At 40.2% G+C, this 16,432-nt stretch overlaps 1 protein-coding gene across 1 annotated transcript in view; it reads left to right on the top strand.

Moving 5' to 3' along the window:
- Positions 1 to 1,373: 1,373 nt before the first annotated feature.
- Positions 1,374 to 16,432, top strand: part of LOC114067774 (brefeldin A-inhibited guanine nucleotide-exchange protein 1-like) — a gene marked incomplete at its 3' end in the record, with an annotated part of 60,349 nt that continues 45,290 nt past the window's right edge. The window contains exon 1 of the mRNA XM_027903434.1: positions 1,374 to 1,497. Within this exon, the coding sequence (XP_027759235.1) occupies positions 1,374 to 1,497 (124 nt within the window). The remainder of the gene's footprint in view (positions 1,498 to 16,432) is intronic.

The following is a 16,432-nucleotide window of genomic DNA, read 5'->3' as shown; positions in this document are numbered from 1 at the left end:
CTTATGATGTTTTTGCAGTTAGCCAGCTTTGACCTGAGCTTTTCTTGGCTCCAAACCAAGCATGAGGAGATTATGCTTTTACAGTCTGGGAGGAAAAAGGGCCAAAGAATGCAAGCAAAAAAACCCCACCCAAACCAAAACATAACAACAACCCCCTCTCCCCATAATTTTATAAAAATTTCCGACAATTTATTGAAAGGCACTGTTTAGTTGTAAGCCAAGGGTTTGGTTGTTTGGTTGTTTGTTTTGTTTTCTTTTTTTGCTTTGTATTCCTAGTGCACATGCAATGGGAAGAAGCGTCGGATGACAGCATATTAAAGGCAGAGGATGCAGGTGATAGGAAAAGGGCACCATGTGAAACTGCAGGTGCAGCGCTCATCTCCGGCCGAGGAGAAGTGCGGGCAGGCGGCCACAGGACGAGGCGGAGACGAAGCCCAAACCCTGTGAGCGGGAGGAGGCTGAAGGAACGCCCCGGGAAGCCCGGACACGTCCCGCAACCCAAAGCGTTCCTCCCTCCCGGGGCGGCGGGGGCTGCTCCGCGCTGGCTGCCCCCGGGAGCCGGAGCCACGGGCGCTCCTCGTCACGGGAGGCGGCGGCCGGGGAAGGGCGGCAGCTCCGCTGCGAGGGAGCTCCCTTGATCCAGCCCCGGAGGAGTCCGCCCTTCAGGGGAAGGTGTCGCATCCCGGGAGAACCTTCTTCTTCTTCCTCCTCCTTCTCCTCCTCCTTCTCCCCCTCCTCCTAGAGCTGGTGGCCCGGAAGGGAAGTCCTGCCCCTCCTCCTCATCCAGCTCCCAGGTGGCAGCAGCCATCTCCGTGCCGCCCTCTCCCCTGCCTCCCGCGGACCCGCTCCACCTGTAGCGCGGCCGCGGGGCGGGCAGAAGGCGAGTGCCCCCCGCCTTCTCGCTTCCCTCTGCCCGCCCTCCCTCCCGGGACCCGGCCGCCGCTTCCTCCCGCTCCGGCTGCGGCCCTGACGTCGCTTCCTTCCAACATGGCGAGGGCAGGTTGTTGCTGCGGCCGCCGCCGCCGCTGCTGCTGCCGCCGGTGCTGATGGAGGCGGGCGCGGGCCGGGGGCGGCTCGGGGACTGACGGGCGCCGTCCGCGCACACACGCAGCAGGGGCGGGGGAGGAGAAGGGAGGAGAAGGCTTCGTCCTCCCTCAGCCGCGGGGGTTGGCTGTCGGCGCTGCCCGGGCCCACCCCAGCCTCCCCCCGGGGGAGCCGCCGAGCGGGTGTCGGGACGCCCTCCGAGGGAGCCCTTCCCCCGCGCCCGCCGCGGCCCCTGGCAGCGCTCCCGGCGGGAGCGGCCGGTGCCCTGCTCTCTCTTCCTCACCCCACCCTCCTCCTCCGCCTCCTCTTCTCACGGCTCGATCGCGCCCATGTATGAAGGGAAGAAGACGAAAAACATGTTTCTGACCCGGGCCCTGGAGAAGATCCTGGCCGACAAGGAGGTGAAGAAGGCGCATCACTCCCAGCTGCGCAAAGCCTGCGAAGTGGCCTTAGGTGAGGCGCAGCCCGGGCGGGAGGGAAGGGGCGGCCAGAGGTCGGGGTGCGCTCCGGGGCCCGCTTTGCCTGTGCGTGTTTGCCTTGCGGGGGGCTATGGATCCTCTGGGGGGACGAGGGAGAGGGGCTGCCCGGCGGGGAAGGGTCGGGGAAGGTGAGGCTGCGGGCTGAGCCGTGGCACAGGTCTGGGTCGTGCTGCAGAGCCCCAGAAGCGGTGTGTGTGTACCGTGGGCTGCGGGCGAGCATCGCCGGGAGCGGCCCCGCGCTGACAGCGGCGGCGAGGGCGCTGCGGCGCCCGGCGGGTCCTCCTCCTCCTTCTCCTCCTCCCCGCTCGCAGGATGAATAGGCAGAGACGGAGCTGAGCTGAGCAGAGCTGACCTGGAAGCAGACGGCCGGCGGGGAGGGAGCAGGTGACAGGCAGCGGTGAGGGAGGAGGGACGGGTGAGGAAGCGGGGGTGGCGGAGAGCAGAGACAATGACACCAAGCCACGTCTGGAGCTGGTGTCCCTTCGGAGCCGGAAGGAAAGCTAGAGAGGGGATGGTCCGGGAGATGTGTCAGGGAGAGCGTTCCTGGTGCAGAAATAGCTGATGGGGAAGGGGGCTTCCTTAGTGCATGTCAGAGCTGGAGCGGCCACTGAAGATCACACAATTGTTAGGGTTGGGACTCCTGGAGATTAAGTCCAGCCCCCCATGTTGTTGGGTTCCAAAGAAGTGGGAACGTTTGCCTGCTTCGGGCCGAAGGAGGTGTGTTTGGTTTTTAGTTCAGCTGTGTCAGCACCATCTCGTCAGGGAGCGTGAGGGAAGTACCAGTGCTGGATAGTACAAAGCACATGTACACATCCAATAACAGGCAGTGTAAAAGCACAGCTTGGGCTTCACAGTTCAGACATGATTACAGGCAGGGCTTGAACCTGTGTGGCAAAACATTGACATATTTACTGAAAGACTTCTGGAGAAAGACCTGTTTTATTTAAATAATACATAAATGGATTATATCTCTCCCTTTCTGATGTAATTGTTTCTGAATTTGGAGATAATTATCTTGACTTTGTACAGGAATAATATTCATTTAAATGGATTTGTTTCAAGAGATAACATGAAGCTGAAAGTCACTTGTTTGAAAAATTAATATAAGTAATTTCATGCTGGTTTTTTTTTTCATTCTATTTTGTCTTTTTTAGTACTTTAAAAAAAATAGCCAAAAAAGAACAATCATCATGTTTTCTTTGTCTGTGAAAGACCCTGACAGCTGGAGGGGTAGAAATAATCGTAGTTCGACTATTTATTTCTTAAAAATTAAAATTGATGAGAAAGAGTTTATGTCTTACATTTTTGACTTGTCACTAGAATGGTTAACAATAGTGTTATGATTTATGCAGATGGGATAAAACTGGTAACCCTTTGGCCCTTCCACTGGCATTAGACTGTGCATTCAAGTTAGAAGTACAACAGAGAAACATTTGGGTTTTTATTGTTAAACTGAATTTATATCCAGCCTGCATGTCATCCGTAGAATTAGACATTGATATTAATCTTGTGTTTCTGCTGTACTTTATTTCAGTAGCTTGATCTGTCTTGAGTATCATTCAGATCCCTCCAAGCATGGCTCCTGCGTTTTACACAGATTATAAAACAAGCCCTCTAGACTGTACAGCCTACATCTCATGTCTTGTAAACTGAGATCCCTCCAAGCCACACATCCCAGTGATTTCTATCCTACAGCTTCACTGAAACCTTTTCCTGTGGATCTGATTGTGTGATTGGGGCCTTAGTGGGAAAACAATACAATGTGGATTTAAAATCAATTGAAGCAGAAAAGAAGAAATACAAGATTGTGTGTATCACCTAAGTATATAGGAGGGCTTCATGAACTTGAAAAATATCAGACGTGGTCTTAATTAACAGAGTCCTACTGAAATAAAATTTTTCCAGTTGTGGCACAACAAAATGTAGTTGATGATTGTAAATGTAGTGTGGTCCATTGTCTGGTTTTGTGTCAGATGCCTAATTCAGAAGTGGCAATATGTATGTCTTGAGTAGAGAAGTGCTTATGTCTAGCTATAAAAAGCTTTTCAGAGAAAAGTAGTTATCATCCTTATTTCACATGTGGGGCAACTGGTTGTGAAAGCTGAGCTGAAATTTTCATAGCATTTCATAGTTTTGGAAGTAGGATGCATGTGTTGTGCTCTGTCCATCAAGCTCCTCATCTGTTGGGAGACTCCTCTTCAACTGGATGCTTCTTTGCCACCTTAAGCAAGGAGTACAGACTTTTTATTCCTAAGAAATTGCTTTATTTTGGATAGCAACAACATTAGTGATAAAACATTAATAAAATAGTAATTTAGAATTAAATTCAATTTATTGTTAACTCTGGCAAAGTCTGACTTTACGGTTTTTTTGGATTTTTTTTTAGTGGTTATTAAATACAAAGGTAGCTTTTAAAAATCATGACAGGATTTACACATCTTCAAATCAACACCTTTTTTTTCAGTCTGAATATTTAGTTGATTGGTCTTCACTGAAATTGTCTGATTAATACGAAACTCAACCATTAAAGTCTTTTTTTTTTTCACAGTTGCATGACTGTAGTAAAATGTTGCTTATTATTAGTATTTCAGATATTCTAACTAGGAGTTTTTACTAATCCAGGCTTTTTTTATTTCATTTTTTGATTTTTTTCCTCCCCTAAATCCACTATTTACATTGTCTGTATAAGATGCTATTGAAATATTTGAAAAACAAGCAAGTGCTGACCAGAAAGATGGTATTCCTGTACAACAGGCAAACAAATTTCAGCTCTGCTTTTTATACTGTGTTTAAGAATCTTTAATTTTAAGAATCTTTTATTTAAAGAGTCTTTAATAACATCCTTTTGTAATTTTTAATCTCCGTGTATTTTTTTATAAATCTGTGCTGTTGCACTTAATTCCGATTATACATCATTTATTTTTGGTTTGCAAATTCTTAGGAAAAAAGCCTGCAACATTCCTGGTGCATGTTACTGTGACAGGCTGACCTCTGAGCAGGTGTTAAGATGAGATCCTTCTAGTATGACCATTTTTGTGGTCTCTTAGAAGATAAGGAAGCAAAATATGAATCAAGTATTGCAATCTGAATTATAGATGCTGTTCAGCTTTTTAATAGGGATGAAATTAAGCCTGATACTTGTAGTATCCTGTGTTTGATGATTCACCAGGTTGTGTCTGGATTAATACAGAACAGTTGAGTCTAATGTGTTTTTTTTCATGTAACATTGTACTTTCTGAAAGATATTCTCTCTGTGTAGAAAACATAGCATTTCTTTAGTCACCTAATGTAATAGAGCTAATTTAGAACTTCATATTGTTTATTTGCATAGCAACAACTCTTAATCTGTGTAAGGAATGAGTTTATCCTTAAAATTGTCCGCTTGCAGAAAGCATTAGGCAGCAAGCTGTCAGAAGGATTAGATTCAGAAGCTGCTTTCCAGTGAGTTACCTCCACTGCTGTTTCTGTATTGGGTTTCAGTCATATTACAGTCTAGGAAACTTTACTGTAAACACACTGTGTTTGCATAATCCATGAAAGGTCTTGGGGGGCAAAAGATCCTCATCTGAACATAAAGTCTTCAGTAGACTGAACAAAACTTGCTAGTGCTTTGTGTCAGAATGTGGACTGTGGATTTGCCTGCCTGGAAAGGTGGTTTCATAGGACCAAGCTAGGCAAACCATAATTCCCTGCTGGTATAAAAGCTGCTAATTCAACTACAAATTTGGAGTCAAGCAACTCTTCTATAAAACTCCAGACTGCAAGTAATGTAATATGATGTGGGTGTGTACTAGTACGTGCTTCAAAGAAAAGTGTGCAAGTGGTGCTTGGAGTTCTGAAACTACCAACTGAAGGGGCCTGGAACTTAGTTTTAAAAGGTTCTTTAGTGCTCCTTGGGTTATTTTAGTCTGTCATGCAAGGAAGCTGCTGGATGATGTAGGTCTCATGTGAAAGTAACAATCCATTCAGTTTGTGCTGCCATTACGTGCATGTGTAGGATGATGAGGCAGCAGGATATAATTAAGCACTGAATCTCAGGTTTTCTGGAAACAGGTAGCATTTGGAGTAGAACTTACCCAGGGTTGGGAAGGTTCATCTACATCCTTACCTTCACAGATTTGTAAATGACCTGGGAAAGTCTCACCTGCATACATGTTTCTGTCTCTCTTTTTACCCTTTACTAGATTATAGTTTCATAGTCTTGTGTCCTTCACATATACATATGATCATGTATATTAGAGTAAGTTCAGTTAACAGTCAGTGCTGAAGTGTACATATGTGTTGGAAATGCTGGGTGCATTGTAAAATACCTTCCTAAACTATCATGGACAGTTAAAAATGCATTTTGAAGACCATTATCATGTTACTGCACTGAAATAAATTTTATTGGAGAAGTTGAAGATTAGCTAAATTTCTGTTTTTAATTTGGATAGTGCTCCTCTTGGTAGGCTGCCTTCCATCTTTCATGAGTACTAGTTGTTCTTTTTTAGAATCCAGAGGTCAGAATTTTTGATGTCTTTGCTGAATACAAAGAGATCTGTGACATTGTCTGTTGTCTGCACGTGCTAAGGGCATGTATTTCACAACAGATGTCACTATTGTCCATAGAAAATTTATTTTCTGTGTGTAATTGTTCTTCTGAAACACTTATCTTTAAGTAAGCAAGGAAGATAAATGGACACTTGCTAGTAAAACCCAAGATGAATATTTAAAAAAAACAAAAACAAACTCCTAAAAGTTGAAACTGCCATTCCCTCCTCTTGCTTGCTTTGCTAAGCTTGGGTTTAACTAGCAGGGTTTAACTTTCAGTCTCATCTACTTTTGCAAAGATTTAAAACTTGGCTTGGTGACAGTAAGTTTGGGTGGCCCCATAAACTGCTTTCCAGGTTGACTTTTGCATTTGTTGTGTAAGGTGCTGTTTATGTGTTTATGGGAATTTTTATTGTTTAAAATACAGTCAGATCTTGGCTATGCAGAATGGCAATGCTGATGAGCTTTTCTGAGAAAGGACATGGTTGGCAGGGTGCGTGTAAGAACGCATTTATAGAAAACAAGGTGGATTGTATCTGGGTTGGAAAAATTAATGGATAATGAATATCAAATACTTGGTTTTTGTCTTGGAAAGAAAAATTGGTATTTCTTTTAGGTATAACTTCGACTTCATCCTGAAATATGTGCTCTGTTAAAGCCTTTGATATTTTGAATTTTAACATTGATTTTCACTATCCTTTAAAATTTAATTTTGAAAGACTTCAACATATCTTTGGGACATAGGACAGCTTTTAAATACCTCTGTTCTGCTGCATATTTTAGAGCCCTAATTGGAATGTTGAAGCTTAAAATGAGAAGTTCTTGCCTTGTGACCAGAATGCATTTATTTCTTCTAAGAACTATCTTTGCTGTTTTGTGAGGTTTTGTTCTAGCTGATTTTTCTTTCTGGACACTTCCAGTGTATTACTGCTTTAATTTTCATCTTTTAATTTCTTCCCCTAGTTCTTATCTCCAGTTAACCACTGTGTCATTCATTCAGGATGACAACAGTGTCTATTCTTGTGCATCTTCTTCACATACAGTTGAAAAAAAAAAATTAGCTTGACTGTTGACATCAGATGTACATTCCAGACCTCTTCTGGAATCCTTCAGAGAACAATTTGGTGTTGAGATAGTATTTTGATACCTTGTTAAATATGTTCACTTGTGTAGTTTTCAGGAAGGATCGTCACATGGGTGCTCATAGAGACGGAGCTTCAGCCAGTGGGTATTCGAAGTCAGTCTCTCTTCCCTGTTCTTGGCAAACCTCCTAGCTGAAATCACAGACTCAAAAAGACCTAGATGAGGAAGGCTTGTCTTTTTTGGGGGGCACCCAGCTGTCAGTTTGGGTTTTTTATTGGTGTTGATACTTTTATCAGGTTGCTGATTGGTTTGCACTTTAAATAAACGCACCTAGGAGCCGGGAAGTGAGACCAGCAAATTTATACATGACCCTCATTCAATTCTGCGACAGCCAGCCCTAAATTGGTGAATTGAGTGGGCAGGGAAAAGGAGTTTTATGTTTTCTGCATCCAGACAGAAAGCTTTCCTGTGTGACATGTAAATTGGTGGTTTGCAGGCAGAAAATACTTTGGTCTGGAAAAGGCAGCTACTGGCAGTAGAGCATCATAGGCTGAAGGGACTTGGGAAACACAACTCTGCAGATTTCAAAAAAGGAGAGAAGGTACCAAGGAAACAGAGATGAGTAAGAAGTTTGATAGTTTGTATCTGTTAAAGAAGGCAGAACTCTGTTGTGTGTGTCTGAAAGACAAAAATAATGTGTTATAGCTGTGTTTAGTCGGGTGCATACAGACCAAGTATTCTGTGCGTAGCTTACAGTTCACCTGTAGTTCATTTCCATAAGTAAATAGTAGAAGAAACTCTAGGTTACTCTTAGGCAAACCAGACCTTTAAGAAAAATCACAAATGTACATACGAAAAGTCTCCAATCAATCAGGGAAAACATGAAATGCTTCTAGGGGACTTTATAGAAAGACAGTATTGTACAAGGATAATTGATCAGGTGGCAGTTGGTGTTTCTATGCATGTCAGAATCTAAAATTAAGAAAATAAAACCCCAAACCTAGCCTATATATTTTATAGATACCTTAATGGCATGCAGAGGAGTGTTAAAATAAAAATCTGTTTTGAGGAGTAAGGTGTAGATGATACTTGTTATATGATACTCTCCATTTTGAGCATAGATGTAAAGAGATGCTAAAAATAGGCCTGTGAAGACCTGAGAGTTTGAATAGATGGCACAATTCTCTTATTGATTTCTAATCAATCTTAGGACGCTAAGACAATTCCAGAGGACTGCAAGACATCTGCTACTGTGCCAGCATTGTTACAAGAATGAATAGAAATGACCTAGGTAATTACTAGTGTATTGGCCTAACTTTGATCCCAGGCAAAGTAGTGAAGTGACTGATACATGATATGAGTGAGAATAAAATTGACATTCAGCAAGGTATTGAGAAGGATTAAAAAAAAAAGGCAAGTCCTCTACAGTGTTAAGTTTTTCACCACATTTTAGTCTTCTGTAAATCCTGCATTCTTCAGTTCTTAATTTTATGTGATGAGTAAAAGTAAAAATTGCCAAACTGGTAAAAAAAGACTTGATAAAATTTCATTTGAATTGATAAATATTCACAAATTTGGTATGGGTTTTTTGGTTGTTTGGGTTTAGTTTTTTCCCTCTCCCTCTTTTTTCCATGTTGCTTCTTTCCAGTCTACCCTTGGTCTTAGCTTTTAGGCATTCTTCTTGATGTTGGAGATTTTGCATGGTTTCCTTCAGGAGTTTCTGGACTTGGTGGTGTTTGCTGTTTTTCTTTATTTTGAAGTTTTAAATTTTATTTTTAGTGTTGATGTATTGGTAGGTGATGAGATTGCAGTTGGGAAGCAGGAGCTCTTAAAAGAACTTGAAGTTTTGAGGAAGCTGAGCTCTTACTAGGATGCTGTAGTCAAGAGCAACGTGGAAGCTTGGATAGGGACTGTGGAGGTTATCCTAACTCCACCTAATACAGCTTATAGCTGTTTTGTCATGCATGGGTGGGGTTTTTTGTCTTTTATCTGAGCTTTTTATTTTAGAACTGTATGCATACTTTAATAGCAGAACTCAATTATTTCCAAAACCAAGAGTGTCTTTTAACAAGACATTTAGATCATGATTGGTCTGGACATTTTTTTTTCTCCTTTGAAATGATTTTAGTTCAGAATGTTTGATTTTTTCCCTCTCCCCCCATTCCTGTCTATCACGTATACTCATGTGGTACCAGATTGCACAGTTATTGATGTTATGCTATTTAATACTTGTTTTTATTCAAATGGGTCATGTCTGCTCTCCTGTGCTCTTCAGTCTTCTTCATTTCATGTTTTTCTTATGTCAGAAAAATTATATTTTAAAGATAAGTGAAAATACCCTTGAGATAAATGGGTTTATTCAAGCTCTCTTTTCTGTCTACTCAAACACAAAGGGAAATAGGTTTCAAAAAGATGATCCATTAATAAAATAAATTCTGCACGTTCTGTCTTTAGCACTTGCTGTTCTAATAATCTTAGCAGGTTTTGTAATGTTATTCCTTCTTTTCATTTAGAAATAAAAATGTAATTAGGTTTGTAAATATTTCATGTCAGGAGATTCTAGCCAGTGTTGGATACAGGAGTGTTTTACTGCCCCCCCCCCTTTTTTTTTTTTTAATTTTGAAGTACGTGTGTGACTCCTGCGTGTCAGTTTGCCTTGCAGTTAGTTGTTAGAAATGTTTGAATGACCAGGATGCTTCAGCATTGCACTGTGCAGCTTTGCAGTTTGAGAGATACTAGGGAGGAGATATTTTTAGACTTTGAGATAAAAATATGGAGGTTTGCTGAAGATGTTAAATAGCATTTTATACTACGGGACTAAGCTATCTACTTGAGTAGTATGAGGTACGCTCTCAGAGTTTCAAATCTGTAAATTGAAAATAAGTAGTGTGCCACTGGTGTGATTTCTTTGGTAGCTTCCCATCATGTTTTAATTTTAGTAATGTGCTAAAAATTAACACAGATATTTGCACAAAACAGTGTACTTTTGATGCAGGTTGTAAGCATAAACTAACAGGAGTGCTCTTTCATATGAAAATATTTTTTTTTCAAAAGTATGGTTCTGTTGCATTAAAACTGAACACCTCTGCGTGCCTGGCAAGTGACCTTGCAGGTGCTAACAGGGTATATAAAGGTCTGGGTGTTACTGTTGCATGGACTGAGCAGCTGGCATAAAATCACTGGGTTTTTTTCTGCAACTCAGGAAAGCTGGAAAATGCAGTCTTGGCTTGCTTCGTTTGGCTAATGACTGATGTTTGCAAGAATGCTGTACTGGATCCTGTGTGGTGTATGGGGACGTGGATAGGAATAAATTAAGCTCTGGTTTCATTATTTTGAAATGGAAACAGAGCTTTATAACCTTAAGTAAAATTGTTGGAATAGGACAGCTGCTGCATTTGCATGAAAGTTTGAAACACTGAGTAAAGACTGTCTAAGTGTCTGAGAAGTATGATTAAAATTTTCCTCACCTGCAGTGAAATGAGACACTTAGATGTTTTCCACTTGCAATTTAAGACATGACACTTTATTTTGTGTGATTATGTGTGCATAATTAGGCATATAAATAGATCTTGAATGCCTAGAAATTTTGCTGTAAAGAGAACTAGTTTTCTTCTTTAAAATTGTACCTAAAACTGTGGGGAAAACAGATTGTGGTGGTCAGCAATGTTTGGAGAAGCTTCAGATTTGTATCTTATGTGCAGGAAAGAAGACAAGAGAAGCGAAGTTTGACCTCCATCCCTGAGTCTTGCTCGAAACCAAATTTGCATTGGAATTATTAATGGTCTTTTACATTGAAGGAAAAGCAGTACTTGGACCATTCTCTCCTTGTTCATTGCCTTATCACATGAAAGCAGAAGCTGCTGTCTGCCTGGTTGCTGTTTGGGCTTTTAGTGATGAACCTGAGGCAGGTGACAGGTTCTTTGACTGACTGTTTATAACAGCTTTTATTTAACCAGGTGTCCTAAAATGCTCTTAAAAAACAAGTAGGAGAGGCACAATCTCAGCGCAGTAGAAAGTATTAAGTAATTACCGTTAAATAGAAATTATATTGTTAAATAGAACAATTTGTGTAGTCAATGCAAATACGTTTTTTTGCTGTAGTTTGTTATGAGCAGTGGATCCAGTAAATATGGAACTGAATGCCTTAAATTCTTCACACTTTGGTAAGCAGTGGTAAAAGAAGCACTTCTTAGTAGCACAGTTTGCAGCATGGGTGGAGCTAACAATACTGTGTAGTGGTGATCTTTTTAAGTAGCCTTCCACTTGTCTTATTGGCATATGAGAAAAAAAAGAAGAGTTGTCATATGAGTAGTTGTCTTAATTTATGTTGTCTAAACTTTTCTCAAAAAATTTCATAGATGTAAATAAAAGAACATGGAAAATTAAGGTTTCATTGTATTAATAATCTAATGCATATGTGCTGTACTGAAAGCAGCCACAGTGGAGGTTTCAAAGTCCTTCAGTACTCATAGTCTTATTTCTTTTGTTCTTTCAAGAATCTTAGTCTGAGCTGCTTCCTAAATCAGAATTTAATGGAGAAATCAGAACTTTAGCGATCACCTTGAAAGGTTCATTTGAAACATCTCACATCAAGACTTCAGATTTAAAGTTTGAGCTTTCCATTACAAATACAAACTTCTATGTGGGTGAAAATTATGAATTTGATATGGTTGTGACCTTTTTGAGGGGCATACCATAGATATGAAAATAAACTTAAGTCCGTACTTCTTCGTTATCCTTTTTGTTTGTTTGTTTCCACTGTCAGATAGAACTTGATGAATTTTATGGACATGCCTTAAATTGTAATCTGCCTGTCTTCTTGTAGCTGGAAAAGATAATGATTGTCTTACAATTCAGAGCTACAGCAGGAGGGAAGTTGGCTTAATGCTCTTTTAATTAGAAGGCTACCATTAGTATAATTCATGTATAGACTTACATGTGACCTTTAAAGTTTTAGCGAATGAAATGGGTAAGAGTCTTGCAGTGTCATGTGTTTTGTTGCTTTTGAAGTTACTGTATTGAGCAGGCTGCTTAATGGGAGTATGTTGGGAGGGGTTTTTTTGCCATTTCTCAAGGTATTATGGATTTAAAAGTGTCCTGTATTTAAGTCTGAAATAAAACTTAGTAATTTCCAACTTTTAAATTGTCTTTTAAACTACCCGTTTACAAACTGGAAAAAAAAAAAAAGTACTCATATCTATAGCAGGGATGGAGGTTAAAAATAAAGTGTAGATTTCCCCCCATATTACAAATGGATCTCTTAAATTGATTCTTGCTGTTCTTAGAACTTAATACCGCACAAGGTCTTACTGTCCTTGGTTGTATCTTGTCTTTGAGAAATCAGAGTTCTGATTGCTTGACAGAAAGGGAAATGAAACCTCCTCATAGATGTTGAAAATGTTATAGCAAGTGCTTGTCCCTTTCAGAAGGAGGATGATCAAAAAGCATAAATGTTCATGCTTTTTGCAGGATGTGGGGAGGGTTACTACCCATAGTTTGACCAGTTTTAACTCTGGATTTTATTAAAAAGTATTCTAGCAGCTAAAATAAATACCTGCTTTGAGATAAATATGCTCACTTGGCTGGCTTAGAGTAACCATATGCCAGGATTTCTTTTATTCCATAAGTCTGTTCTGTGTGTATACTGCACCTATTTAATATGTTGTATGCTTGTGTTTGTGGAGGGCACACCAGAGATGTAATTACTTTTCTTACCCTGAGTAAACTGTGAAGCTTGTATGTAATAGTAGTTTGTGGTTATACTTTAAAAATATATGGAATAAGGATGCATCATCACTGCTGTGCATGTGTGCTTACTCCTGAAAAATAATTTTTAAAGGAAAAAACAGGAACGTGTGAAGGATCCTCTTACATGACAAAGTATTACTGAAGAGGTGGGCTGTGTGAAAAGGGGACATGTAGCTTTTGTTCATACTGCCAAATGATCCAGAAACAAGACTGAAAAACATAATGCCAGTCTTGTTCTGCAGCAGCAGCCTGTCCTTGCCAGAATAAATACAAAGCATTACTAAAACATTTATTTTAGTCTTTGGTTGTCACCAACCAAGCAAATGGGCAAAATGGGCAAATAGACCACAGTAGAAAATAACAGAGAAGTGTCAAGAGATAGTTTCATCAATAGGTAACTATGTCAAAAAGAAATGCTTGCTAGTATATGAATGCCAGAAGTCTTTAAAAATGGTCAACTGAGAAAGTAACAATAGTTTTAAAATGTGGATACTGTCTTAACAGGCCAGGAATGAGAGGAATAATTTGTGGAAAAGTCTTAATTACATAGCATTAACTATGTAGGTATGAATGTTTAATTTGCTCTACTTGATAGAAAGCTTAGTCATGGTAGGTAAATAAATTCAACTGCATTGACAAGAAACATTCATTTAAGATGTATTGAACAGGTCTTGAGTCCTTCTTGGGAAGTACCCAGGAATCGGTTTAAGATGCAGCAATTAAAGAACTGAGAGCATTCTCTGTAATAGCATTCTGATCATTATATGCTCAAACATAGTCTCAAAAGGACCAAAATGCTTAGAGCTGATTTTTGTCATGTGTTTTGTTAACAGTTAGTGTATATCAGGTATCGGTAAAAGCTCGTGAAAAGTTTGTGATAAAGCCGATATGAACAAATAGTGAAGAAAACACACCCATATCTGTGCGTGTAAATGATAATAGTATCACAAAAGTATTTGGGGAATATGCTCAGTTGACAGTAAAGGAATGGGAGACTAGAGTCAGTGTTTGGGAGTTTTTTTCTTTAAAAAAAAAGTGCCAAGGGATGAAGAAATCTTGAGAACTTCAGCCTCCCAAGTCTGAATTGTAGCAAAGAATGAAGCTGATTGAGAACAGAATGGGTGTGTGTACTGTGGTGAGGCAGAATCGGTGCAAACTTTGCAGAGGGCAAACTTGCCATCCCAAATCTGCAAGACAGAGTTGATGTGTGTATAGGCAAGTGTAGGGTAAGCCAGTTTTACTGTAAACCTCAACCAGGTTGCTCACCCAGGGTTTCTGAAGGTATGGAGCTGTCAAGGATTACATGTGCTGCTTTTCCTGCAGAGAGGTATTTCAGTTCTCTAGAGGTTTGTGGTGGTTTGTGGTGGATGGTGAGGTGACAAAGGTTGACAAAATAAAATACTTAACAGAATGCAAATAACCTGCTAAAGCCAACACTGTGCTGTACTGACCACATGACATGGCTCTAGTGGAGTGTTGCTGAAGGCAGGCTGACCCCTATGAGTGCAGGAGGAAACTGGTCTGAATTGCGCAAGCATGGGCTCTTACAGACTTTGATCTGTGCTGGCGGGGTGTGTGGCATTTGAATTACTGTGAATGATTCAGTCAGAATATTGATTCCTTTGTCAAAAAGACAAATATGAAAACAATAGAGAAAATATTGAACTGTTACACCACTTTATGAAGATATCATGTGTTCCATGTGCAGTTTTGCTCTCTGCTGCTACTGAGAGACTGTGGTCTTAAAAATGATGCATTGGAAGTCAGCAAGGATGGAATATTTTTCAGAGGTGACCAAGCAGACTATGCTTCTTGCTCCCTGGAGGGGAAAACCGAGAAAGATGCATATAAAGGAAGTTTGTAAAATTGCAAGTGGTATAGACATGAAGAGAGAATAATTGATTGTAATTTCTCATAATGCAGATCCAGAGACCCTGTAAAGAACCCAACTTATTTAGGTAAAGCAAAAAAATGCTCTTTCCAGCAGCTTGTAATTATATTCATCCCAAAAGTTAAAATTGTTTGAAAAGTGATTAAATGAAAATTTAACAAGGGTTGTCAAACCTGCAGGAACAGTCTCTGTGCAGGAAGAGTATAAGCCACAGATGGCTAAATGCTGGTAGGAGGGAACTATTGCAGCATTCTTGCCCTGCTTTTATAATCTGCATTTACTTAAGCATATGCTGTTGGCCACTCATGAAAGCAAAATGCAGGCTAGATATCAAAGGTTTAAGAAAAATCTTCTGTTCTTGTACTTTTTCTCCAATACAGTCTGATATTTTGAGATTTTGTTTCTGTGTTTGCCCCCCAGTTCCTAAAGTTTCCACAAACTGTATTTAAAAATCTGGGATAGGGATGCTCCATTTCTGTTAGACTCTTTGGACGTGGATCTGCTTATGTGTTTCATGAAACATTAATTGTCTGTCAAGCTTTATTAGTTGCCTTCATTCCTCATTTGAAAGTTATTTTTCCGCTATGCTTGCACTTTGTGGTGAAATAGCTTTTGAGCTCGGTGGTACAAAAGTTCAAAACTATTTTTTTTCTTGCTTATTTATGTATTAAAATGTATGTTTAGCTGTAAAGGAAAAAGACATTTTTCTTCTTAACTAAGTAGACTAGAGCTGCTGCATACAAATCCCTGTCTTATGACATGAAATAGTGATTGAAAATACTGTTGTTCTGGGAATGGCATCATGAACTGAAGATACAGTGACTCTACAATTAAACTTTTCATGTAGGTGTAAAAAACTGTGTTGTATCTGAAGCAGGAAGAACAGAATGCTTGTATAACACAAGGAGAGCTCAACTGTTGCAAAATATACTGTGGATTGATTTTTCCAATTTATGCTTGGTTAGGCCTTAAAATTTTGATTCATAAAGTGCCCAAGTACATAAGTGAAAATAGTCTTTGTTTCTTTGAGCTTCTGTCATAATTTATGTAAATGCAGTGCTTTATGTATACAACTGTAATATTGTTGTTAAAATATGTGAGTATTGGTGCTGAGGAAAAATTGAGAAACTGGCTGTGTGACTTAAATTCATGTTATCTGTCACTTCTGTTAGTAGTTTGTTAATTATCTTATTAGAGCATAAACGCTTGAAACAGGATTCACTTAGAGTTAAGATACCTAAGGTTAGGGACCTTTATATGTATCTGATCTCTTGTATTCCATAATTATTGATCAGCTCTGTGCTGGCTTTGGAGAATGCTTGAGCAAGTCCTGAAGCACACCTCCTGGTCCGTCTGCTGCACAGCTTCCTCAGCTCCTAATTGCACCGACGACTTGCATTTGCAGGAGGTCGGGCAGATGGCGTGCGAGAAACACACAGAGAGAAACATCATATATATCAAGCTGAATCCTGGCTTGAATGTGACATTTTGTGTTTCTAAATTTAGGTTCTGTTGAATGTTTAGATACTTTTTCAGCTGTAAATGCAAACAATTAAAAATGGTAATTAAATTTTAAGAGTTACTCAGACACTTAAGAAACTTGTTTCTGTTAAGCCTTGTATTCATCACATTGTTTGACCTCAAGCGAGTGTGCAGA

This window comes from Empidonax traillii, unplaced genomic scaffold (assembly GCF_003031625.1).
Source record: "Empidonax traillii isolate 1590-97213 ecotype Southwest subspecies unplaced genomic scaffold, ASM303162v1 scaffold959:size240107, whole genome shotgun sequence".
Classification (NCBI taxonomy): Eukaryota; Metazoa; Chordata; class Aves; order Passeriformes; family Tyrannidae; genus Empidonax; species Empidonax traillii.
This window is presented reverse-complemented; position numbering and strand designations above follow the sequence as displayed.